The sequence below is a fragment of the Rhinolophus sinicus genome, linkage group LG01 (assembly GCF_036562045.2).
Source record: "Rhinolophus sinicus isolate RSC01 linkage group LG01, ASM3656204v1, whole genome shotgun sequence".
NCBI lineage: Eukaryota > Metazoa > Chordata > Mammalia > Chiroptera > Rhinolophidae > Rhinolophus > Rhinolophus sinicus.
Window position 1 is genome coordinate 77,441,805 of NC_133751.1, and position 25,937 is coordinate 77,467,741.

A 25,937-nucleotide genomic window follows, 5' to 3' on the forward strand; every position below is an offset into this window, starting at 1 on the left:
TAAGACCGGGTCTTTATAATATAATATAATATAATATAATATAATATAATATAATATAATATAATATAATATAATATAATATAATATAATATAATATAATATAATAAATACCAGGTCTTATAATGTAATATAAGATCCAGTCTTATGTTAATTTTTGCTCCAAAAGACGCATTAGAGCTAATTGTCCAGCTAGGTCTCATTTTCAGGGAAACACGGTATATGCTGTACCTATTTTTATATTTTTGTGATAAATAATAATAGTTCCTCTAGCTATTTTTTATAGGTAGTATTTGCATTTAGCTATCTTTCTGGCTCCTTTTTCTAACTTCTCCAAGAAATCCACACTTCATTAACTATACAGCATTTTCCTCTTATACTTGCATCAATATTGCCCAAAAGAAACTTACTCCTTCACAAGTGTTATACTGAATGATATGACTCAGCTGTAGTTCAATCATGAATAACCAAATTTTTCTTCCTAAAATTGCTTCTAAAAGGTAATTCTCTGACTTTATTTTGGATTGTTGCCTTTACTCTTGTTAGTACAATATTGTCCCTAAAATCAATTATCTTTGTTTTAGATTTTTAAAAACATTCCTATTTACCATAACCTTATTTCAGATTTACTGTTTCTGTATCTGCTGAGAAGACAGTAATAGTTAGGTACAATTCAAATTCACAAAGTCATCCTCACTTTCCATTTTCACAGAGGAGAAAACAAATATATTTCACAGAAAAATGCCACAGTTCAACTTGAAATAACCTACATGTATGGAAATAGCATAGTCAATAAAGTCATTGCTTCTCATGAAATTTTCCTAAGAACACATATTGAATCACAGATCACAGAGAAATAAACAATTGCACTGATTCAAATTGGGCACAACCTTCCTTCCAAATAACTAATCAGAGAATAAGAGCATGTAATATAGGTACGTAATACAATTTTTCAACATTCCTAAAGGTTAGAAATCAAAAACTCTGCATATGAAATAGGAAGACATGGCCCTTCATGGTTGTAAAATAATATTTAATTTGAAACACTACAATAAAATTACATTTCGGTAGCTAAGTGTTCATGTCCCAAACAAATAACAAATATGATTTTGGATCAATTAATGAAAGGATACCTCAAATTTTTTTCTCTTATAAATTACTAGCTTTTTAATGCCTTGTAACTTGGCAAAGTATTATGATGGTACCATATTTTAAAAAGTAGTTTGGGGCAGTGAAACTCTTCTGTAGGATTCAGTAATGAAGGACACGTCATAGACATCTGTCAAAACCCGTAGAATATACAACATGAAGAGTGAACCTAAATGTAAATGATGGACTTCAGTTAATAATATATCAATATTTGTAATAATATTGTAATAATATACCCCATAATACAAGGTATAAATAATAGGATAAATTGTGTGCAGGCAGAGGAGGTATGTGGAAATTCTGTACCTTCAGATCAATTTTTCTGTAATCCTAAACTGCTCTAAAAAACAATCTTTTAATTAAAAAAAAAAACTAGTTTGTGGGGAAATGGTTGAATTCTATTGAATAACTGGTTAGTAAATAACTTCTAAAATTTAATTAATTTTTTATTCAACCATTAAAATACTTTTATTGGAAAATAATTAAAACTGAGAATCAGTCTGGCACTACCTATTTCATTTATAGTCTGATAACAAACAATTGGTTACCTGTTGAGGATAGAATTAAAATCTTATGGTTATCATCAAATTATAGGCTTTTATTTAGCATTAGGATTCTAGAAACTCTTTGAAGGATTATGTCTCGTTAGCAACAGGACTATAATATTATTTGTAATGATAAAGGAAAGACCTTAATAGCAAAGCTCTCCTCAAATCCACACTTCTAAATTTTGATTTTCTGCTTCCCAGTGAGAGAATAGTTTAATTTCACAGAAAGGAATTATATCATTAAATGCCACATGCGTATATTTTTCTCTTTTTTAAGATCAGGAATTGTCATTTTTGTTTCACTCAGTTAAAACCAATTATATTGAACCCAAACCAGTCACCTCAATTCTATCTCAGGGAGCTTACACATATAAATCAACAAATAGAAACGTTTAATTTAAAAATAGTCCTCACAGCAATAATAAATATCTGGCCATATTGGGAATGAATATTGGCACATGTTTGCTTAGATTGTAGAACCAAGTAACTCGGCAGCTTCTTACCAAAGAAAGTTGTTTAGAAGTGGCAGAAAATCATACCAACAAAAGAGATCTTCTCTCCAACATATTTTAATTTGTTGTTTAGAAATCTGTGGTGTCAGATTACAAACTTACAAACATGATTTTTTTTAAGTGCCTTTGGAAAATATCCTACTACAATATTTATAGTTCATTATATTCAAAGTACAAAGTACTGACTTTTAAATCAGTTGCATGAATTATAACTCAGTGTGGTGAGTTATGAATATTATGAATATTATGACATGAATAATAATGTAAAAATCAGATTCATAATTTATAAAAATGTTGGTTGATAGATTGAAAAAAATGATATTTAAATCAGGCATTTAAAATGTATGAATAAAAATTTTTAATCAACATGAAAATATCATTTGGAGTATTAATGTTAGAGTTATAAATAAAAATGCATGTATTTTTCACATTTTGCTGCCACTGCTGATATTTACATGACAAAAGTTTAGACAATACTATGTAGTCAACCCAAATTATTTCAGATGTGACAGAACTGACATCAGCCAAAACTGTTAAAAGTATTGACACATTCGTGACCAAGAATGACTTCAAGAAAAGTATCATTTAGGCTTTTGCTCTCTTTTTAACCACAAAAATATTCCCCAAATCTTGACTCTGACTATGGCTACACATACATACACATGTACATACATACATACATACATACATATATTTATAGGCAGGCAGACACTTGGCGTAACTTTGCAGAATCATATTTATGAAATAAAATTTAAATCATTTATCAACTTGTAGAAAACAACGGAGGTTCTATACCTTTATCACTAAGATATATGAAAATGGTAGGAAAGAAGAATAAATCTTACCAAAGTATAGCAAGGTTAATGTGGTTTAGGGTAAATTTTTATATAAAAGTCATTCACATAAATGGCTCCTCAAAACAGTGAGAGAGAAAATAACATCCTTCACCAATCAACTTACGTTATAAAGGAGCAGGTTCAAAGTGCTGACAAATGTACCATTGTTCTCTCTCACAGAAATCGCAGCTGAGGAGCTAAAACAGAGTTAGAAAAAGGAAAGCACTGAAGAGATTGTAAATTAAAAGTTTCAGTTATAACATAATGTCAGATTTAAGGCATTGAAATTCTTGAGTAAGCCTGATATACTTTTAACTAGACCTGGAGTAGGTGTATGGTTTAAACAGATAAATAATCAAAAAGTATGAGGGGCCAAGTCAAAACAAACTGTTTGTTATTATCTTTTTATTTATAAAGGCATTTTTTTCCCATTTTGCGGTACCTATATGAGATGTTTTGCACATCATTCCAAAAGATTTTGAATTGGATGCAAACACATTTTCATCAATTGCATTAGAACAGAAGTTTCATGAGATCAAGGATTTTGTTTTACTTTGTTCACTGCTAGAACATTACATGGTACATATATGTGTATAAGCAATATTTATTGAATAAACGAATGAATTTCCACGCACAGTGAAGCTCAGGTTCAAGTACATGTTTAGTGGGAGGTGGGTGGGGCAGATGATTAGAGTGAGAAACTGTGACACCCTAATGACCTGCTTTCCTCTGCACCTGTATCCTTTAGACTCAAGGTCTTTCTTTTCTTGTTCTCCAGATTCAAATCTTGCTTTTGACTAGGTGTTTATCATCATTGTGTCATTAAAACAGCTACAAATATTTTTCTTCTAAAGCAAAATGTGGTCTTCACGTTTCCTTGTGATTATGGTTAAACAAAAACTATACTTCTGTGATAGATAGCAAACCCTAGAATTGGAGAGGAAAAGTTTTCTCTCCATCACCCGATTTTGTCAAAAATATTTGACAAATCCAGATGACTATGATGTAATGCAGATGTATGCCTATCTTGGAGTATGTTCTTTGGGAATAGTGAATGAAAACATGACTGTAAACTAAGGCTATGGCCTCAGTCCATGTCTGTCTGGAGCTCCATGGCATTGGGTGATGCCACCTTTCTTTGGAAATGATCAGCACCTGTGCAGGTGAGACCTCAGCAGGAGGCCTTGAGACCCCAGACTCAGGGGCTGGAGAATTCAACCATGAGAGCACATGGCAGAGACTGAAGCCAAGCAGGACCCAACAATGTAGTGACTGAATGGTCTATACACTGGAAACATGACAGGCCTTCTGGACTGCGTAGACACCCAGAATTCTTGGGTTCTTGGACAATTCTGAAGGGAGTGAGGAGAACCCAAGGCAGACACCTGATTAGTTTGAGCCAGTTTTAATTTTGGGGGAAAATATAATAAATAAATAAACATATATATATATATATATATATATATATATATATATATATATAATGTATATATATATAATGTATATATATATATATGATGTATATAAACTATGCAATATGTAATACATGTTAAATATATATATAATATATACTATATCTCTTCAGCTGTTGATATGGGTCATAACATTTTAGATAGATGATAGATAGATAGATAGATATTTGTAATAAGGTTGTCATTACATTGAGTTTGGCTATGCTCAATAAATCCTGCTAAATAAATCTTTATAAGTCTCTTCAGGATAAGAAATGACTCAAATATATAGACAATATGACACAGAAGAATAAAATGCCAACTTACGAAGCAAGCTGGGTATTATTAACCAGATATTCCAATGGATAACTACAACTAAATTTGTAAAGAAGCCCAGGTAGATAGCTGATGATTGTTGGTGGGTCTGGAGTGTCAATATATCCTGAAATATTTCCTATTTGTACTGAAGTGGTATTTCCATAAGCACTGACTCCAGGAACTGTGGATACCTGTTAGAACAGTAGATTAAGTTCAATGATTAAAAAGCTATATACAAGTCAAGGCATTTCATATGCAAGGTGTTAGAGCAGATCCTTTCTAGGATCTGTTTCAACTATAACATGTCATGATTTTGAGATTATACATACATAATGCTATCTTTAAGTGACTATACATGTCTCAACTAAATGAATTTTTGTATTTATCAAGGACACTTTACTTATATTTCATAAATAAAAAATGAGAGAGATTATAAGTTCAGAGTGCTACAACAAATAATTTGAAAATGTTCATGATAAATCCAAATTCTGTGGCATGGTTTAAAAGACCCCTATTAATCTGATCCTGTTTTCCACTTCAGCTTCGTATCGCCAGGTTCCCACTCCTGGTTAAAAATGCCCCAGCCCCTTTGTTGCTCTGTCTGGCCTTTCGACATACTTCTCTGCCCCATCTGTTCCCCACTCCCCCAAAACATCTCCTACTCCTCCCCTGAATCTCATCTTCCCTAGGAAGCTTCTCTGGTCTCCCCCCCAACCCTGCCCCCACAGCGTCTCCCTCCATCAGAGCAGTGGTAACAGTGTCTGAGCAGCCCCTGACTCGGCAGTCCCCTCAGCCATGATCAGGCCCCCTAGTCTGCCATTTCATCTTCAGTACAGCACAGCGAGCTCAGCATCTTGGGGCCCCCAAGATCACTTTTAAATAAATGAGTTAAGGTCACAAATTTCCTGAGAGTTGATCTTCTTGGGGTTTTCCTCTGTAGTACATGGAGATTCTCATGCCTTCCAGGCCATAGGTGGGTTTCAGGGGATCATAAACTCCCAGAAGTTATAAAAAAGTATTGACCATGTGTGTTTTATTCCTGGGGGTGATGAACTCTAACTGGATTCTCCAATCCCACTAAAATTTAAGAACTAGCCTTTCAGGAATAATCAATATTGTGCTTGACCTTCATAATACCATAGGGAATACAGCTTCTCTCACCGTGTCAATCACCGTGTAACACTCAATAAATATTTTTAGCAGATCTTATAGAGACCTGTAATACTTAATTTTCAATAATAGAATAACCTTTATGCATGAACCTAGGGGGCACATGGGCAAAACTGAGGCAATTATCAGGCTGATTCATGGATGGAGCCAGAATCATTATGAATGAAAACATCTCAATTCTAATTCAGTGATTTAGTAGTCTACTTAACTTTTCCCTTGTAGGAATGTCCTTGGAACAGACTCCAAAGCTGGTGATATCTAAGGCAGAATTGAAAAATAAGCCAATGTCCCCCTCTTCTCACCACTTGCCTGATGGGCTAGCTAAAAAGGGCAATTCTGTCTGTAACACACACACACACACACAACCACACACAAGTGCATGCACGTGTGCACGTGCTTTGCCTGGCATTTCCCCTGAACTGTTTTCTAGGCAGCAGGGCAAGACTTAAATCCAAAGAAGTACCATGAAAGAAAGGCTTTGGGGTATGGTGGGAGGAAAGAAAATAATGCTGCTGTCCACCCTGGCTTCCTCTCTCCACAAGGAAACATAAACATGTAAAAATCGACCTACCTCACTCCCCCTTTGGCCCACTTTATAATCTCTCTGCACAGAACTCAGAGAGGCGAATAAATGTTTTTAACAGTCAACAATACTCAAGCTGCAGGCTTGGAAATGGTCACGGGCACAATATTCTAACTGTCCTCTGGGAAAAGATAAAGAAGGAGTGAAAGAAATCTCTTTTTCCGGTGCCCCATCTCCCACTAAAAACTCTTAAAAACTCTGCCCTTCGAATAATCAAGCCTTGCCCCGTATTCCCAAATAATAATTTGTGAAGAGGGAAAGCCAATTTCTCTCTCTTCACTGGGCTAAATGGTCATGATCATTGTCTCTCCTTTTTGTCTTTGCTAAGATTTAGTAATAAGAATGTATTTAGGGGCTGGCCCGGTGGCTCAGGTGGTTAGAGCTCCATGCTCCTAACTCCGAAGGCTGCCGGTTCGATGCCCACATGGGCCAGTGGGCTCTCAACCACAAGGTTGCCAGTTCAATTCCTCGACTCCGGAAGGGGCAAGGGATGGTGGGCAGCGCCCCCTGCAACTAAAAATTGAACACAGCACCTTGAGCTGAGCTGCCGCTGAGCTCCCGGATGGCTCAGTTGGTTGGAGCACGTCCTCTCAACCCCAAGGTTGCCGGTTCGAGTCCCGCAAGGGATGGTGGGCTGTGCCCCCTGCAACTAGCAACGGCAACTGGACCTGGAGCTGAGCTGCGCCCTTCACAACTAAGACTGAAAGGACAACAACTTGAAGCTGAATGGCACCCTCCACAACTAAGATTGAAAGGACAACAACTTGACTTGGAAAAAAGTCCTGGAAGTGCACACTGTTCCCCAATAAAGTCCTGTTCCCCTTCCCCAATAAAATCTTTAAAAAAAAAAAAAAAAAAAAAAGAACATATTTAAATAAGCAAAATAAAAAATAATATTAAATGAATTTCAGTGTAACACCTCCCAAATACTTACTTCAATTAATTTTAATTCCCAGGAGAGTTGCTTCCTTATTCAATTCTATTTTTAGTGTTCAATGCACGATTAAATAAATGAACAGCACAGACTAGGAGTTCTCGTTCAGGGTGGAAATAGTTGAAGCGGTGTTTTGAAATTTGCAATGACTAAAGAGAGTGTACTACTGGGATTTCATGGGTAAGATTGGGAATGATAAATATTTTGAAATTCAAAGGACCGTCCCACACAACGAAGAATTTCACACCAGAAATGCTGACAGCCCTCTTTTACAAAACGCTGTGAATTATTCAATGGTAAGCATGAAACCTAGACGATTCTAAGTTTCCCGTTCTATATTTCATCTTTCTTTCTGAATTAGGTCACTAAGAAGCAATAGGCCAAGTGATTTATTGCCAAACTCACTGGAACAAACAATTTTTGTATGATAAGATACTCTCATAAAAAGCATGAGGAACATACCTAATGACAAACTGTAGAGACATATTTATCAATGTCACTCACACAAAATAATGTTGCTTAGAGTAGCATAGCCCATCTCAGGCCCCCCACCTGCCCAGCTACAATAAAGAGAACCATTTTTAGAAAATAAAATTGTATGTTTGGGAGCAGAAGCCTCAAGCAGGCAAAGAAAAGTGATTTGTTCAGTTTTACTGGAATTTCTTCTTGAAAGATAGATTGGGCTTCTGATTATTTCATGAAATGGGAAGATTTTTCTTTTTAGTTACAACCCCAAACATAGCTCACTATTTCACAGGAATCTTACCACTAAATTGTTGCCACAGCCCTCCAAAGTGCTGAGATTGATGATAAAAATGACCACGGCAGGAAAGGTGTTGTTATTAATGAACCCCCTGCAGTGGGAGTCCCCATGCCTTCCATTCAGGGCCAGATCTGTTTCAGAATAACCAGAGAAAAGTACTGTGCAAAAATTAATCTTCATTGTAATGGTCTGCACCCCACAGTAGACACTGATGTCTCTTTCAGCTGAAATAAAAATATATATATAAAAAAAACATAAGTCACAAAAGCAAAGTAGAGGACATAAAAATAACTTTAACATCCCTGAGGTATTTATTCACCCCCTCGGTCTGTTTAATTCATTCCTGTATTTGAATACACCATAATCCAATGTAAAAGGTATTAAGAAAAGTAGCCAGGAAAAATAGTGTTTGATTTAACTATCTAGGGAAAGGTTTTTGGGTCTTTGAGTGTAGAGATTATATAGTTCAGCTCTGTTCCTTTGTGCCTGGCATACAGTAGATGTGCATTAAACGTCAGTTGAGTATTGCCAAATGATTAGAAAATTGAATGAAGAAATCAGATTATTGAGGAAACCCAGAAGTAACTGAATTATTCAGCTCTCCTTCCTAGAGTAGTGAGGGTCACTACAAATGGTGCATTTTCCCAAGTGTAAGGAAGAAAAAGTTAAAATCCATCCTAAGTCAAAATTGTTGAGCACTTTGGTATTTTGTAACCCATCTTATCCATGATGTAGAAACAAAAACTATCCATTATTAATAGAATTCAGTTCTATTTTACCTATGTTATATCACACTAGAGAGAAAGAGAATAAAAAATTGTTCGCTGATACAACAAACCAAAATGCATAGCCTACTCTAAGAAAATGTTGCCAGTTACTATGCCTCAACAAAAGAAATGAACGAAGCATAGAAATGTGAAGCACAATTTGCACAGTTTTTCATGACTCCATAGGTTATCCCTCATGAGATCTACTCTAGGTTTGTAGAGATCAGCACACACACATACACACATATATACATGAGATTTTCATATCTTTATTGAATAACTTTTTCCACATGTAACGAAGAAGATATATGTAGAAAATGAAGAAGTTGGCTGTTAGGTAATTTCCCAGTGGCAGAAGCTATTACTCTTATTGGTTTTGGTAACTGCTATAAGTTGAATTGTGTCCCTCCCCACAACCCCAAGGAAAAAAAGATACACTTAAGTCCTAAACCCTCAGAATGTGACCTCATTTGGAAATAGAATTATTACAGATGTAATTAGTTTAGATGAGGTCATACGGGAGCATGGTAGGTCTCTAATCCAATATAACTGGTGTCCTTTTAAAAGGAATGCCATGTGAAGGGACAGAAACATAGAGAGAATGCCACGTGAAGACAGAGAATTGGAATGAGACATCTATAAGACAAGAAATGCCAAAGATTGTCACCAAATCACCACCACAAGCTAGGAAGAGGCAAAGAAGGATTAGACCCAGTCTCCGGGAAAGCATAGTTCTGCTGACACGTTGGTTTTGGACTCTGGTTTCCAAAATTGTAGGACAATAAATTTCTGTTGTTTCAAAATTACCGTGCTTGAGACACTTTGCTATGGCAGCCCTAGGGAATTAAGCTATAACACTGTGTTTTACCAGATAAAGAATCTAAAACATATATCATGTTCTCAAACTGTGGATACACACAAACAAAATCAGAGTAGGCTATTTGAAGAAATACACTTGATTATTCATAAAAAGAAAAACAAGCAAAAGAAAATATATTTTTGGTAAATGATAAGATGTTTACTTAAGAAAACATCATTCAGGATTTTCTGACATTGGTTTAATTTGCTTAAATACCTCAGTTCTAATATAAGGATAGAAGTGTTCTATAGCATATTTCTTTGGAGTACTCATTCTTTACTATTTTTTTTTTTTTTTTGCTGGCAAAGAGAATCATATTTTGCAGATGTGAAGAAGTCAATATGGAAATTTCCACATTTGGTTATGATTTTAAACTCATTACAAAATAGAAAGAAAATCTTTTTTATGGCCAAAAGGCAATATTAGGTTAGTTATTATAGAAAATTCCTAGCAATATTCCCTTTATAGGTAAAAAAATAAATGTAATTCATTATGAAGTACTCTTTACCAACATAGAAAAAATAAATACCACTTACAGTTGGGAGACTATCTCTATTAGCCTTCAGCAACATTAACTGTTTAAATGCAATCATGACTTTTAAATGATGCTCTTTACTAAAATAACTGAGTTCATTTTAACAAGTGTTTACTGAATGTCTATCAACTTCAAAATGCATCTCAAATCTATTGAGTTTTCTCCATCTTCATGCTATTTCTTGGCCTATGCCACCATTATCTTTTCCCCTTGGAATATTGCATTAACTCCCTAAATGTTTCCTTTGTGACCACTTACCCCCTCTAATGAGTACAGCGGTTAACACACAAATCCAACCATGACGTTTCTTTGCTATTCAGTTCACTAGGGCCAAAAGTCCAAATCTTGAAACAAGTCCTCAAGCCTTTCTGTGATCTGCCACCTGCCTGCCTCTGCATTTTTATATCTCTCTACTATTTCCCTACATTTGTTTCACTGAATTATTTCAGTCTTTAAAAGCATCACACTGAATGATAGAAGCCAAAATCCTGGGATGGAATTGTCTAGAATAGAGGAAACAAACACAATTTAAGGGATACTGAAAATGTTCTTTACCTTGATCTGGGTAATGGTTACATGAGTGTATATGTATGTTAAAAATTTCAAGATGCACCCTGATAATTGTTGCATCCCATTGTATGTAAATTATTTCTCAATAAACTACAGTGAGCATTTTAAAAAGCCTGATACAGGTTTTACACACAAAGCCTTCAGTCTGCTCTTTCCTCTGCTTGGGATTCTCCTCCTACCCCAAGTCTTTGAGTAACTCCTACTCTTCCTTCAGGTCTCAGATTTCATTGCCCTGTCCCCAAATTTCCAACCTAAATTATATGAGGCCATATTGCCTTAGAATCATATGTATCTGTATATTTGTCCTCTCATGAAACTGAAAGCCCCCGAAAGCAGGAAGCTATGATATTCATTAACGTAATCTCATGAATATTTAATCACATAAAGTACTGGAGCAATAGACTGCACTGAGGATTTACAAAGCAGTGGTCCTTGTTCTCAAGTAGATCCCAGTCCATAAGGGAAGGCAGACATGACCCACACTATCAGAAGCACTGTGCAGACAGCTATGGGATGGCATAGAAAGTGAACCATACCCAGAGCAGCTAGTTAGGAAGAACTTCTGGGAGATGATGCCATTGAGCTGAAGTTTGAAGTATCAGTAGGAGTTAGCTACACGGAGTCGAGAATTTTTAACACAGAGGGGACAGGGTGAATAATGGCAGATTGGAAGGCTGGTTGGAAGCTGGACAATTTGGTTTTCATTAGAATTTAAAATGCAAAAAAGAAAATAGCAGGGAATGAAAGCAAGTGGCAAGTACACAGGAAACCTTTACCTACAAAATGGTCTCTGTAAAGAAACAAAAGTTCTCCCTAAATGTCAAATCAAATGAAATAGAGAACAAGTATCATTGCATTTCTTGGCATATCATCAGTGTATTGAAGTGATACATATCATGAAATATGTTGTAAAAGAGAAATAGCATTCTTATTAACTTAAACCACCTGAAGACTTTAGCTTCTTCACCTCTGAGAGGAATTAATTGATGGCTTAGAATAACTTAACAAATGGCAATGTTTACTTTGTCCAAACATAGAGAGAGCATTCTTTTCTTTTCTGCTTTATAACTGAAGACTTGTAACACCTGCAATGGAACTGAATTTGCTACAAGCTGATCCCACTTGGAGATATGACAACAAACTGAAGGCTTTTTGCAGTGTAACAAAAGAGATCTGTTCAAATCCATCCTAACCCAGTTTCTAAAGATTTTTCACAGTCCCTTCCATAGAACACATTTTTTTCCTGGTTGTAGATACTAAAGACATTCATTCAGCACATTTTTTCCATTTGTGAAGCTCTGAAGGGAAAAAAAAATGTTACTTCAAGTTGCCAATGGGCAATTTCTGCCAAAAATAGAAAAAATATTTTCAGAGATACTCAATAACAGTTGCTCTCAACAACTAAATTTTTTGAGCCTCCTGATTGTCCAACCACTGGCCTGAATTGTGACATCCCTTTGAACAATACTCAAGTATTAAACAACCCAATGAGTACAAGTTGACAACAACAACAACAACAAAAATCAATGAATAAATACCTTTAGATGTCTATTAATGTTTTATGTTTAAAGATACTACTAATGTTTAAAATGGCAGGCCTGCTTACCGAGTTTATGTAGAGTTACATTGCCAAAATGGCAATTTTACTCATGATATTTTAACCAAGCTAAGCTTTTCATAGAAATGTTTAAAATACAGTATTTAATTGAATTCAGGTTAAAATAAAGAAATGTCCTGCACTCCTCTCACCTAGAAATCAGGCAATGAGTTTGTCTCAGGTTTTCTAAAATTACGCAAATTTTAAACTTCCTTTCACCCTGTCAACCATTTATCTCACTATGTATAAAAATGTGTTCTGTTTGGGGGTTCATAGACTATGGTAACTGTACAAATGGGGGTAAAAAGGGGATGGATCCAATTCTATATATGTGAATAAACGTATCACTTTACTTCTTTATCCATAATAAGGTTCCACTGCTAGAACACCTAAGTACACTTTTGCTTTTAGACATAATTACTGACAATACATTTGCAGCATATCATTTACATATCTAACAAGTATACCAAACTGATTTTTCTCAAAAATTTCATACTCACTTGGCTTAAATGCGATGGCATGCAAATGAGGCTAAAGATTCATAGCTTCTGATTGACTGAATAATTTTCATCTTATGTCAATACTGTTAAGTTTGAGACCTACATTTCCTTTCACTAGTGTCAAGATATTTATTTTAACATTTTTAAAATTATTACCTGTAATAATATGGGCACAGATCAATGCAATTATTCAAGTGATTTACATACATATATTCTGCAAACAAACATTTCAACACCCAAAAATTGGGCTGTTAACCTATACCCAGACTGTAGTACTGTGGCCCAAAATGTTCCTTCACTATTGATCTAAATAAGTAAAAATCTCTATCAAAAGCAATTCTCAGGGTCAGTGTATAATGTAAAGAAAAAAAAATGGGTGGAGTGCATAGGAACAAGTATTGAAAACATAAAATCAGTTTTATACAAGCTAGAGGCTATTGGTTCTGCTTATTTTCAAGATCTAAACTACATGCCACATCGTGTCAACAAAGTATTAAAAAGAAAGCATTTATTATATACATATTATGGGTCAGTCTCTGTACTGGACTCTGAAGATAAAAACGTTAGCAAGACTCTTTTACTTCAAGATACTTATGGTTGAATAGAAGAGACAAGAAAAGCAGACAATTACACTGCAGCCTGAAAATGCTAGGGTAGAAGTTTGTATACCATGTTATATACAACCATGTCTTGGTAGGTCAGAGGTGTTTGGAAGGGATTGTTGGGAAGAAATGAAATAGCTCCAGATGACTAAATATTAAAAGAAATCGATTACATGCCTGGCATGAAGAGAAATGGATGTCAAACTGACACTTTGGTTTCTAGCCTTAGTGACTGAGGGGATTATTCCCTGAAATAAGGAATACGGGAAGGAAAAAGATGATCAGCTTAGCTTTTGAGTGGCTGAAGTACATATGGGACATTCAAGCAGAAATGTACAGCACATAATTGGAAATATGATTCTAATATTCGGAGGCTAGAAAAGAGTAAAAAAGTATAAATTTGAGAATCACCAAATACTCAACATATCTATAACAAACAATAATAATAGATGAAATACCTATGATAGTATTCAAGAAAGAAGAAAAATAGACTGAAAACAGAACAATAATAGCTAAGTTGTCCTTTAATGAGACTCTCTCTTGTTTACCCAGTAGAATATAATCATTCTCTTGTGCTCTATCCCACATCACTTTAGCGGTGAATCTACCATATTGCTTTCATTATATCTGGAAGTGTGTATTTGCTTCCCCACTAAATTATGAACTCATCTGAAGCTCTGGATTTTCCCAGAGTGCCTAAGAAATACTCAGTGAATGTTTATTAAAATATACTTAATTCAATTCTCTCACAAACAGCATGCATGGTTTCTAACTTCTTAATATCAAGTTCTAAGATTCACAAAGAAAATATGTGCACAGTTAACAGAGGTTCATCCTGACTGTTCATCTAGAACTCGTATTTCCTATCTGTCCTCTGCCAACTGCCTGAGACGACTGCTGTTGGCAGAGTTTTAGATAAACATCAAAATCGTTACTGTCAGATATTTTCTGACTTCTAACTGAAAAAATTCAACCCATTAAATAATATGAATAGGAAGGATTTTTGTTATTTGGTTAGGTATTTAACCTTTTTAAATGCATTCATCTTAGAGACTAATTTCCTGCCTCATTATTAATAATGAATTAAAAAAAAAAATTTCCCCGTAATAGTGATAGATTTGCTGATCCCTGCTGTCATGACAAGCAAGGAAGTGGATGACAGCCACCTGGGGTTGGCATAAGCACTGTACTAACACAGAGCTAGCAAAACGTCATAAATACCCTGTTCTAACCACTACTTATTATACTTTACTGTATATATGAGGTCTGAAAATTAAGTTCACGAACTCCTCCTAGAAAAAGTGCTAAGTACATACCTCATTGCTGAATATCACTATGGTCACCTTCAAAGTACTCCCCTTGGGAAGTTATGCACTGACACCAGCGCTTAGTCCACCCTTCAAAGCAATTGTGGAATGCTTTTTCTGGAATGGTCATCAGAGCTGTCATCGTATTATCCTTGAGGTCCTGAATGTCATCAAAATATCTTCTTTTCAATATTTCCTTTATCTTTGGGTAAAGAAGGAAGTCATTGGGGGCTAGATCAGGTGAGTAGAGAGGGTGTTCCAATACAGTTATTTGTTTACTAGCTAAAAACTCCCTCACAGACAGTGCCTTGTGAGCTGGTGTATTGTCATGACGCAAGAGCCATGAATTGTTAGCAAAAAGTTCAGGTTGTCTAACTTTTTCATCCAGCCTTTACAATACTTCCAAATAGCAAACTTGGTTAACTGTTTGTCCAGTTGGTACAAATTCATAATAAATAATCCCTCTGAAATCAAAAAAGGTTAGCAATATCATTGCAACAAAGTTCACGAACTTAATGGTCAGACCGTATGTGTTACCAGAGAATCTTATTAAAAGGCAGATTTTGATTTCAGTAGACCTGGGTGGGGCCTGGTTTGTGCATTTCTCAAAAGCTCCCAGGTGATGTTAAAGTTGCCAGTCTCCTAACCAGTTGAACTTCTAGTCACAACTATATATTTTGGCTGGGCATGCTTACAAGAGGTTTTTATGAAAAAGGGACGAGAGAGAGAGAGAGAGAGAGAGAGAACTATGAAAGAGATGGATGTGTGTCTGACTCCCTTGTCTGAGGAACTAACTGGTTTTGAATCTCAATGAAAAAGGTTCATTAAAAGTTTTGTGAGACTGAGCCCAAGTAAATCTAGTTCAGTGCCCTTGCAATGTGTGAAACAAAATTGGAAATAGGATTCAACTTCTCCTATCCCCACTTCTAGCCCATTTCATAAGCCATAGCAGTTTAATAACTGAAGCACGACAGTTCACCTCAAATGGCGACCATGCCCTGGGCACTTTCTGACACTCTGGAAGAGACATGGGTTGAGAATGGGTGAGTCTTATGAGCAGGTGGAGGCTCTGAACGGTTCAGATGTAGGTATTCCTATGACTATGACTGCACCTGTATCCATGGGCTGGTTTATACCTTAATAGTAGCATTGGTTTAAAATTAATAGTATGAACCAAAATGTTTTCAATATATTTGGAGGAGTCTTTTCTGCATGCTGAAGAATGCAATGCTTTGTGGTGCCATAGTAACCTCACCTGGAAATAATTGACTTTATGGACTTTGGTAGGTATTTTCAAACAAATTTATACCATTTGAGCAGACTATAAGAGTAATGTATATATCTTTTCCATTTCTATCTCTGAAAAATGAGAAAGTAAGATTTGGCACTACAAAAACAGAATTGCTTAGAGAAATGATGCTATATGGGCTGCCTTAATTCATTTTTCAAAGTTAATTTTCCTCTTAAGTTTTTATACAATATTGAGGTTTTGCTGCTAAAAGAGCAAGAAGTCCTAAGGGAGTATTGATATTTCATCGACACAAAATACCAGCCGCTGATGAAGAATTTAAAGTGGATTAGAAATTCAAGTTTCCTGTCTATATTGAAGAGGTTTCTGGCCATCTTAATTTTTCACATCTGTTTCTTGTTAGCAAATGAAGCTGTTGTTTCCAATACTGTGGGAAATTCATACGCAGTCAGAGGCAAACTTTGCAGACTTATATTCACACTTGCTTCTCCAAACCAGAAGAGTGGTCATCTTCTTTAGGAAGAAAAATGCCTGTGGATTTTACTTACACAAACACAGGAAGTGAAATATTCCTGCAATGAAGAACTTTGTTATTAAAATAAAGAAGGGTTGGGACTGACTTATTCAGTCACTGAACTCGCTGACTGACTGCTCTTCTTGCCACTGCAATTTATCCCTGTGTGTGAATCAGGATGTGACCAGCATTGTCTGCTCGGATCAGTTCTTCTGCCTCATCTGGGGTACTAGGAATCACAGTCCCAGTCGCCAAGCAGAAAGCAGGCATCCTCTTCACAACTTCACAGACCAAAGCACTATACTGGGTAGGAAGGCAGGAGAACTGGCCTTTCTCATCTCCACAGAGCGCCAGAAAACATTCATTCCCTGGGATAATTACTGCCTTACCCACTCTGACGTTGTCTGTGGGCACAGAACAACACAATGGTTAAGCGAAGCCTAACACAGGATTAGACCATTCATTTTACTTGACCCACCCATGAATTTTATCAACTAAATAGATGATTCTCTATTTTATTTCCTGTGGAACACTAGTGTTCATTGAAATATTAATAAATACTACTGGAAAACAAAAGATTTCCTTCGTCAAAAAAACTAAACAAATTGCTCTAGCTTACGGTTTTTCTGATTCCTTTATGTGGTTATTTTCACTGTGATTCTCCATTTACACATCATTTTCCTTTCTTTCAGTTTTATTGAGATATAATTGACATACTACACTGTTTAAGTTTAAGGTGTACAGCATAATAACTTGACTTACACATATGATTTGACTTACATATATGATTTACATAAATGATTACCAAAATAAGCTTAGTTAATATCCATCATCTCATATAGATACAAAAAAATATTTTTTTCCTTATGATTAGAACTATTAGAATTTACTCTCAGTAATTTTCAAATATACTAAATAGCCATGTTAGTTAAAATCATCATATACATTACATCTCCAGTACTTATTTATTGTACAACTGGAATTTGTACCTTCAATCACTTTTATCCAATTCTCTTGCCCCCTGCTCCCACCTCTAGTAACCACAAATCTGATCTCTTTTTCTATGAGTTTAGGTTTTTTGGTTTGTTTGTTTGTTTTTAAGATTCCACTCATAAATGAGATCATATAGTAGTTGTCTATTTGTCTTTCTTTGTTTGACTTATTTCACTTAGCAAATTGCCCTCAAGGTCCATTATGCTTTCACAAATGGCAGAATTTCCTTCTTTTTTATAGCTGAATAGTATTCTATTATATATATAATAATATATAATATATAACATATGTAATATATTATATATTATATATAATTATATATTATATATTATAATTATTATATATTATATATAATTATGTTATATAATTATATATATTATACATATTATATATAATGTAATTATGTGTATATATTATATATTATATTACATATATTATATATTATATATGATATTATTATATATAAATTATTATATATATATAATTGAATACTATTCAGCTATAAAAAAGAAGGAAATCCTGCCATTTGTGAAAGCATAATGGACCTTAAGGGCAATTTGCTAATGTATAATATATTGTATATATTATATGTATATTATATATAGATATAGTATATATATATATCTCTCACAACTTCTTTGTCAATTCATCTGTTGATGCACACTTAGGTTGTTTCCATGTCTTAGTTATTTTAAATAATGCTGCAATGAACATAGGGGTGCAGCTATCTCTTTGACATAGTGATTTTATTTCCTTCAAATATATACACAGAAGTAGAATTGCTAGGTAATATAGTGGTTCTATTTTTAACTTTTTGAGGAAACTCCATACTGTTTTCCATATGGCTGCACCAATTTGTATTCCTACTAACAGTGCACAAGTGTTTCCTTTTCTCTATATCTTTGCCAGTACTTCCTATATCTTGTCTTTTTGATGATAGCCATTCTAACAGGTACAAAATTAGATCTCACTGTGGTTTTGATTTGCATTTCCCTGATGATTAATGATGTGGAACATATTTTCAAATACCTGTTCACCATCTATATGCCTTCTTTGGAAAAATAAAACATTTATTCAGGTTTTTTGCCCACTTTTTAATTGGATTATTTGTTTTGTTTTGTTTGTATACATCATTTTTTAAACTTAGTATTCAAAGTTCACTTTAAAGCATCGTGATTTAATGGAAAGAGTCCTAATTTTTAATCTCTGTCAATTGCTAGCTTTGTAGCATTAAACAAATTCTAATCCTCAATTTCCCCATCATTAAATAAGGATTAAAAACGGTTTGTAGGTTTGTTGTAAGAAATAAAAGAGAGAATTATGTAATGTGCCTAGCATGCAATATGTGGAACCTATTGATTTCTTCCTTATCAGTGTTATTTTAAATAGCATACAAAATAACAAGTTATGTAACACTGACTTACATTCAGTGTCCCACAACCAGTTAGGTCACCATAAAACAGTGTCAGGCCCCAAAGTTTCTAGTGTCATATAAACCTAATCTCTCCTTGATTATACCTCTGTCATTAAAGACTTCTTTAGGGGTCTGAGTTTAGGCTCACTCTCGTATACTATCATCTTCCCCCAAAAGGAAGCTAGTTCCAGAAGCTATCCATCAGTCACAGAGGTCAAACGCATTTCTTGGTATGTTTCACTCTGGCCAAATAATTCCTTGGTACTCTAAAAGTCTACCATGGTTTGAGTTTTATTACAACTATAATGTCAGTGGGACATGTGTCTATTCCCTGCTATTCGCTTGGATAGCCAAGAGTTAACTACCTTAAAGTTAAATGGTATCCCTTTAAATTTGAAATGAGTTAGACCATGGTGTTTCCCTTGGCTCAAGGATAAATGCCATGGAAATTAAAGAAAATAGTTCTAATGTCATGAAACAGCAAAAGTCAGATAGGGTGAGATGATTACTGTCATCATTATTAACATTACTTTGCATTTAAATAGTCCCTCTCCTATGCCAGACTCATTCTCATTCTACACTGTTGCTTAGTGTCTGAGCAGCATGTGAGCTCCTGGTGACATCAAGGGTGATCTTCATAGGGAAGTGAAGTCGAAAGCCAAGAGGGGAGTGAGCAATTAACCTTTAGGCTTTATTTGCTCACTCTGGTCTTCTTTTGCAAGCAACCTGCAAAAATGGACTTACTTGAAAATAATACCCATGTAAACTTAAAGTCTCTCCTGGAACTTCTGATTTATATGGATTTCAGATTTTTCAAAAAACATAAATTTTAAATCGCAACATTATGGGGGCGGGGGGCGGGGGTGGTGGTATATGAGTGAGTATGCGTGTGTAAGTTTGGGTATTTGTTGTCTAAACCAGACAGTACTAAAAGTGCTAACATATACAAAGACAATTACAAATTGAAAATAAGAGGCTTGATTCTCCCTGTTGAAAATAAAGGAACAGGCTTCTCCTTCTTTCCATTTCTTAGATCATTTACAACAGAAAACTCATAATTGTAAGTACTTTCTCTTCTCTTTGAAATGTATGTAAATCCTGTGGAAAACTAGACAGATCTTTTGTCTGCTTTATGACCCAGAAATGTTTTTCTCTGGGAATCAACTGTTGGAAATGTAAATATCAAGGAAGATAGCACCCCAATTTCAGAGTTTTGGTGGGAGGGTGGGAGCCTAACTTCAGTGGGAACTTTGCTCCAAATTGAAAAAGTACCTCCTGTCATAAAGATACGAGAATTTTATTTGTCCCTTGGATAAAGCCAATATGCTAACACAATTGCCAGATATTTTAGGATAAACTATATGTGACAAAAGATGCTGTCAAGTCCTCTTACTTGAGGACTAGTTATCATTTACCTTGAAAACATATCTGTAATGGGTGGCATCTGCTTGGCTATGCAAAAGAATGAGAGTCCTTTCTGTCTTTGCAACCTCTTGGTGGATTGCCTATGATGAGCATCATATTCTGCTTTAATGCTTACTCAAGGATAAGTGTTTTCATCTCTACTAACTTTGTGGAGAGCATTTCTGGATTGGGAGATTCTGTTTTTAATTATGCTTCTCTAACACATGACTGTGCTTTCAATGGGAATGATGAACTCAAGAAAATAATAGAATATACTATGTCAGTTGTTCTTAACATTATATATATATATATATATATATATATATATATATATATATATATATATATATGGACTCATCTGCAGATTCAGAGATTGCCACCATCTTTTTACATTTTGGCCATCTTTTTCATCCATAACAGAGTAAGGCTTGACTACCCTTCCCAGGCCCCAGCCAGGCCTCTAAACCCTCATTCTCATGAGAACCCCTGCCTCCCAATTCACCATGGAGCCAAAGACTATCAGCATCTCTCAACTTCTCTGCCTGTGCCTTTTATTTCTCCTTCTCTCCTAAACCAGAGAAACAGCAACAATTTTTCCTAGGTTAACACTTCCACCTGTTCCTTTGATCGCTTCCATATTTTCTTTCCTCATTACCTCAGTTATTTCTTTATTAGTACACCCAATCTCTGAATACTTTCCCTTCACTCGTGTATACTCTAAGGTGTCTCTAATCCAAAAATCCTCTTTTTCATCGAAATAGCTGGCTCGGGTTACTCCACAATTTCCTTCACCACCAAAGTGATCTAACTAACAGTCCTTCTTCATACCTTCCATTTTCCTATCCCTCAGTTCTTGGTCACTTACTGCACAGGGATTCAACTCTCATCTCTCTATTTTCAGTTTCAACGTCTCTTCTCACACCCAGGTCCATATTTCCTACCACCGGACAGAGGCTGCCACTTGAAGTTCTAAAAGCACCCCATACTCATTATTTTCAAACCCAAACTTTCTCTCTAAAACCTGCAAGTGCTCATACTTTTAGTGTCAGTGAACAGTATCAACATCCAATTATCCAAGTTCAAAACATCCTCTAGTATTCCCTTTCATTTCCCAAATCGCAATTATCCTCCATTGCTGGTTGGTCTACACAAACTATCTTTTATAGCTGTCTCCTTCTGCTCCCGCTGCCACTGCCTTTATGATATTTCTCTTTGCCTCTAGTCTCTTCTAACATGATTCTATCTTTCATGCTTTTCCCAATGTCTGCTTTCTAAAGTAAAACGTGACCTTGTCAAACCCTTAAAAAGATATGTTTAAATAGACTCAACGGCTCTTCACTGCCTATAAAATAAAAACAAAACACTTTTATTACACAAATAACACACAAAATATTGCCAAACCCATTGAACCTAAATTTACTCTCCTCTAGCTCTAATTAGTTTACAGGACATAAAGGAAAAGAGCAGCATGTTAAAGACACATCAGAGTTTCAGTCAACCAAATCCAGAGTGTCAGAGTTCTACGAAAAAAACAGAAAAAGAAAAAAAGACCAAATTACGTCAAGAGAGAAATAGCATTTTAGAAAAGCAAAGGACAGAGAGGAACTCTTTTAAATTAAAATCGACTTAAGACTCATATCAACAAATGTGGATGTTTCAGAGGCAAATTGGCTGAGTATTAGATGATATTAAGGAATTACTGTTAAGTTTATTAGACATGTACGTGAAGTGTAATGATTTTTAAGTTATTTTTCATTATATATGCATATGAATTTATTTTAAAACATTCCATATGAATTTATTTTAAAATATTCCAGAGATGGGGGTGGTAAGAAGAGAAAGATGAAACAAAATTTATAAATGTTGATAATTGATGAAACTAATAATCAGTATGAGTGCTCTTTTACTAATCTCCGCTTCTCTATATGAGTATATTTGAAATTTTCCAAAATAAAAAACGTAAACAAATTTTAAAAAAACACATAGTTTCAGGTATTCAAAACCATTAACAACCCTGCCTTAGCACACCTCCCTAGACTTACCTGACCTCTATATTTTACTTAATCTGCCATGTACTTGCATCCTAGGTCTGTGCTCATGAAGACATTTCTATACTCTTTGATCTTTATCCTGGAGCAAGCCAGATTATTTCTCCAGATAAACTAGAAATCTCATAACAACTACATAACGACCTACTGATGGCTCTGCACAGGTATGCTGTTGCTCCGGCATGCTCTGAACATAGGGGTACTGGCAGGTTTGGAGAATGTAAAACATGGCAGAAGGTATTTGGGTTTACATGGCCGACTTGAAAACATAGTTTCAGATTTTCTAAACTTTATTTTGAAAATGTTGAACTATGGGTTCTACACCTTTATTGGATATGAAATGATGAATACTTAAATAAATCATTGAATTGCTTCTCACTGAGTAAAGATTTTAGGAATCTGTGGGACCTGTCTATCAATACGGTCAAAATCTCATGTCTATCACCACATTCCTGGTTTGCTGTGAAATGCATGCTGAAGCTGGCCTTGTACTTTAGTGGTGGCAAACATTTTATTGAAATAGTATTTTTTGAGTATTGCATATTTCACAAACATTTTTTTAAGTGTTATTCCTAAATAAATGTATTTGCATATAACACCAGTTTTGAAAGTCTGAATTAACATATGAGGGGGGAAAAAGGCATCAATTAGAAGAATTTTGAATGAAATTAGTCTCTCCCAATTTTACAACCCACTAGCCAATATTTTTCAAATCTGTGAACAGCCATTATAATAATATTAACTATGATGAACACTTTGTATGTTAATGTGAATATAAATTACAACTCCAGAAAAATGTCTTTTGTCATTTGCCATGTTAATATCCACTTAACATAGAGGGATACCCCCTATTTTTCATATGTATTTAAATGATTTACTTTTCAAACATAATCACTTTTTCCAGATACAATTAGAGAAAAGATTAGGCTCTAACTTACCAGGAAATCTACTGTGGAGGTTGGCATCACAGTTGTAGCCATTGAACTGAGCAGATCCCGGAAGCACTCGAATTGTTAGAAGCAACAGCAACCGTATCCGTTCCATTGCAAAACCTAGAAAAGAGTTAGTCATCGCATGCGCAATCACCAGCCTTCACTCTTACTTGCTGGAAAGACTGCAGCTGATCTCAATTCACTGTTGGATAGGCAGGCAGTCTGCCTACACACAGTCAAAGCTCGTTAAAGGCCTAAGGATTATGAGAAATAATTATCAGCAAAGAGGCAGAGATTTTGGTCACAATATTTCAAAATTATTTTCATTCTTTGGCTTCAGTTTACTCAGGGTGACAAAACTAGGCTTTTGTAATGGAAGAGCTAACATATAAGTCATAAACTTCATAAAAGAAAAATTATTTATGATAAATAGGAAGAACTCAAACCAAGTATTTGGCAGATTAGAACAGCATAGCTAGGCAGACGGACCAATTTGGAGACAACTCTACACTTGAAAATAACAAGATATATAAAAGCAGAGGAATTTAACACTTAATACTTGATTTTCAGAGAATTCTCAATACTCTTGATGACCAAACAATGTCAGGAAAAACTTCCCTTCAACAAAGGAATTCCTGACTACCACTATTTTTCCAAATCAGTGGTCTGTGTATCATTTTCTCAGGAAACACAGGAATAAAGCAAAATGGAGAACAGAAAAATACTATGTGTGGAATGACACCAGTGTTCCTCCAATGACTGGTCATTGGTGGTTAATAAGAACTGATATGGACACATGAAAACTTTGAATTCTTAGGAAAAAGTAATGGATGGTGATTTTTTTTAAGTTGTCAATGTGGGTTGAACAAACAAATATAAATTGACTTTAATACTTAAACACCTGTCAGGCTGGTGTTTAATTTTTTTTTCCTCAATGCCTTTTTATTGGCCTGATAAAGTTAAAACATTTTCCAGAAGTGCCCAACTTATTCTTCGAGTACAGTCTTTTCACTGAAAAGAAAAGAAAAAAAAAAAAAAAGCAAAACTTGGGTTGGTGGTTTTGGTCTAGGCATAAAAAGCAAAAATAAAATAAAATTGTAAAGGTTTGTTCAAATAATTTAGTGCATTTTAAAAGCTTGGGGTTTTGGGGGGAAAATGATATTTTAGATGTCCTTAAAGATCTACCCTTAGATGATTAATCACATCTTTAGCAAAAGGAAGGAAATACATTTTGCTTTTGAATCATCATTTTAATATAACAAGTTTATGGTGAACGAAGTCACTTTGGTGAGGATGTGGGCAAGTAAGGTATGCGTTTACTCTCTAAAATAGACTGAAAAAAATGTTAACTCAAAGGAGCTTCCTTCCTTCAGCATTGTAACATAATACTCAGGCACAAACCTAACGACTTTTGGGAGAACAGCCACAAGCCTGGTTAGTTCTGATCCCTTAGGAGAGTCCCTAAATGAAAGTCTCACACAAGTGGCTGACCCAGACTCTGGGCTCTCTTGGCTATACCTACACCTTCATTATCTAGATCCTCCAGACACTTCAAGTAGACTAAGCCAGCCCTGCTATTCTGGACTCTTTGGAAGACTAGTAGGAAACAGAGCAGCTTGTTTCTAAGTGGTACATGCCACGTCACACACACCTGTCTCATGTCCTGCCACTCCCTTCTTATGGTCGGTCCCCTGCATTCCCATAAGGCATTGGGAACTCTAGACCCACACTGTTGTCTTCAATCTAGAGATGTCTCCCACCCCTAGGGATTCACAGAGTCAGGAATTTTCTATGGTGAGTGATTTTATTATTCTGAAATGCTTTCTAGCTTTTATGTTCTCTAATGGACAAAAACAACATTTAATGAGTGCACACTGTACACATAGAAGGCACTGTGTGCCAGACCATTTACCTATAGTCTCTCATTCACATTCCTTCTAATAATTGGATTATATTTGAATTATTACTCCAGGTAGAGAGAAAGAAAAATAAGTCTCAGGAAGTTTCAGTGATATGGAAAACAAGTAGATAAACTAAAATTCAACTTCAGGTCTTTCTGATAACAAAGTTTACTGTATAAATTACCTAAATATCTGTTACTAAATAAACTCAGTGTGGTGTGTTTTTTTTGGGGGGAACAACATTTATCATAAGTTGTTTCCTTAGTCTTTTAAGTTTTGTATGCTTAATAGATGTATTTTATAACATGGGCACATGAGGGAGAAAATTGTTTTTTTAAAAAGGAAGAGGAAGTCCTCATTGTGAAAAGAGTATTATTACTACAGCCTAAACTGGACATTTCTGTATTTACCAAAAATGGATGAGAAACTCAGCTATTTGAAACAGGCTACTGATAGCAGTAATAAAGTCTTGGCTTTACAACTT

At 35.1% G+C, this 25,937-nt stretch overlaps 1 protein-coding gene across 3 annotated transcripts in view; it reads right to left on the bottom strand.

The window, feature by feature from the left end:
- The window catches only part of ZPLD1 (zona pellucida like domain containing 1), a 509,249-nt gene that overhangs the window by 18,145 nt on the left and 465,167 nt on the right, over positions 1-25,937 (bottom strand). For all 3 annotated transcript variants that reach the window (XM_074332508.1, XM_074332513.1, XM_019742922.2), the window contains 4 exons: positions 23,559-23,672; positions 8,265-8,485; positions 4,821-5,002; positions 3,167-3,239 (listed from right to left, as the gene is read on the bottom strand). In XM_074332508.1, the coding sequence (XP_074188609.1) occupies positions 3,167-3,239; positions 4,821-5,002; positions 8,265-8,485; positions 23,559-23,664 (582 nt within the window). In that variant the 5' untranslated portion in view covers positions 23,665-23,672. The remainder of the gene's footprint in view (positions 1-3,166; positions 3,240-4,820; positions 5,003-8,264; positions 8,486-23,558; positions 23,673-25,937) is intronic.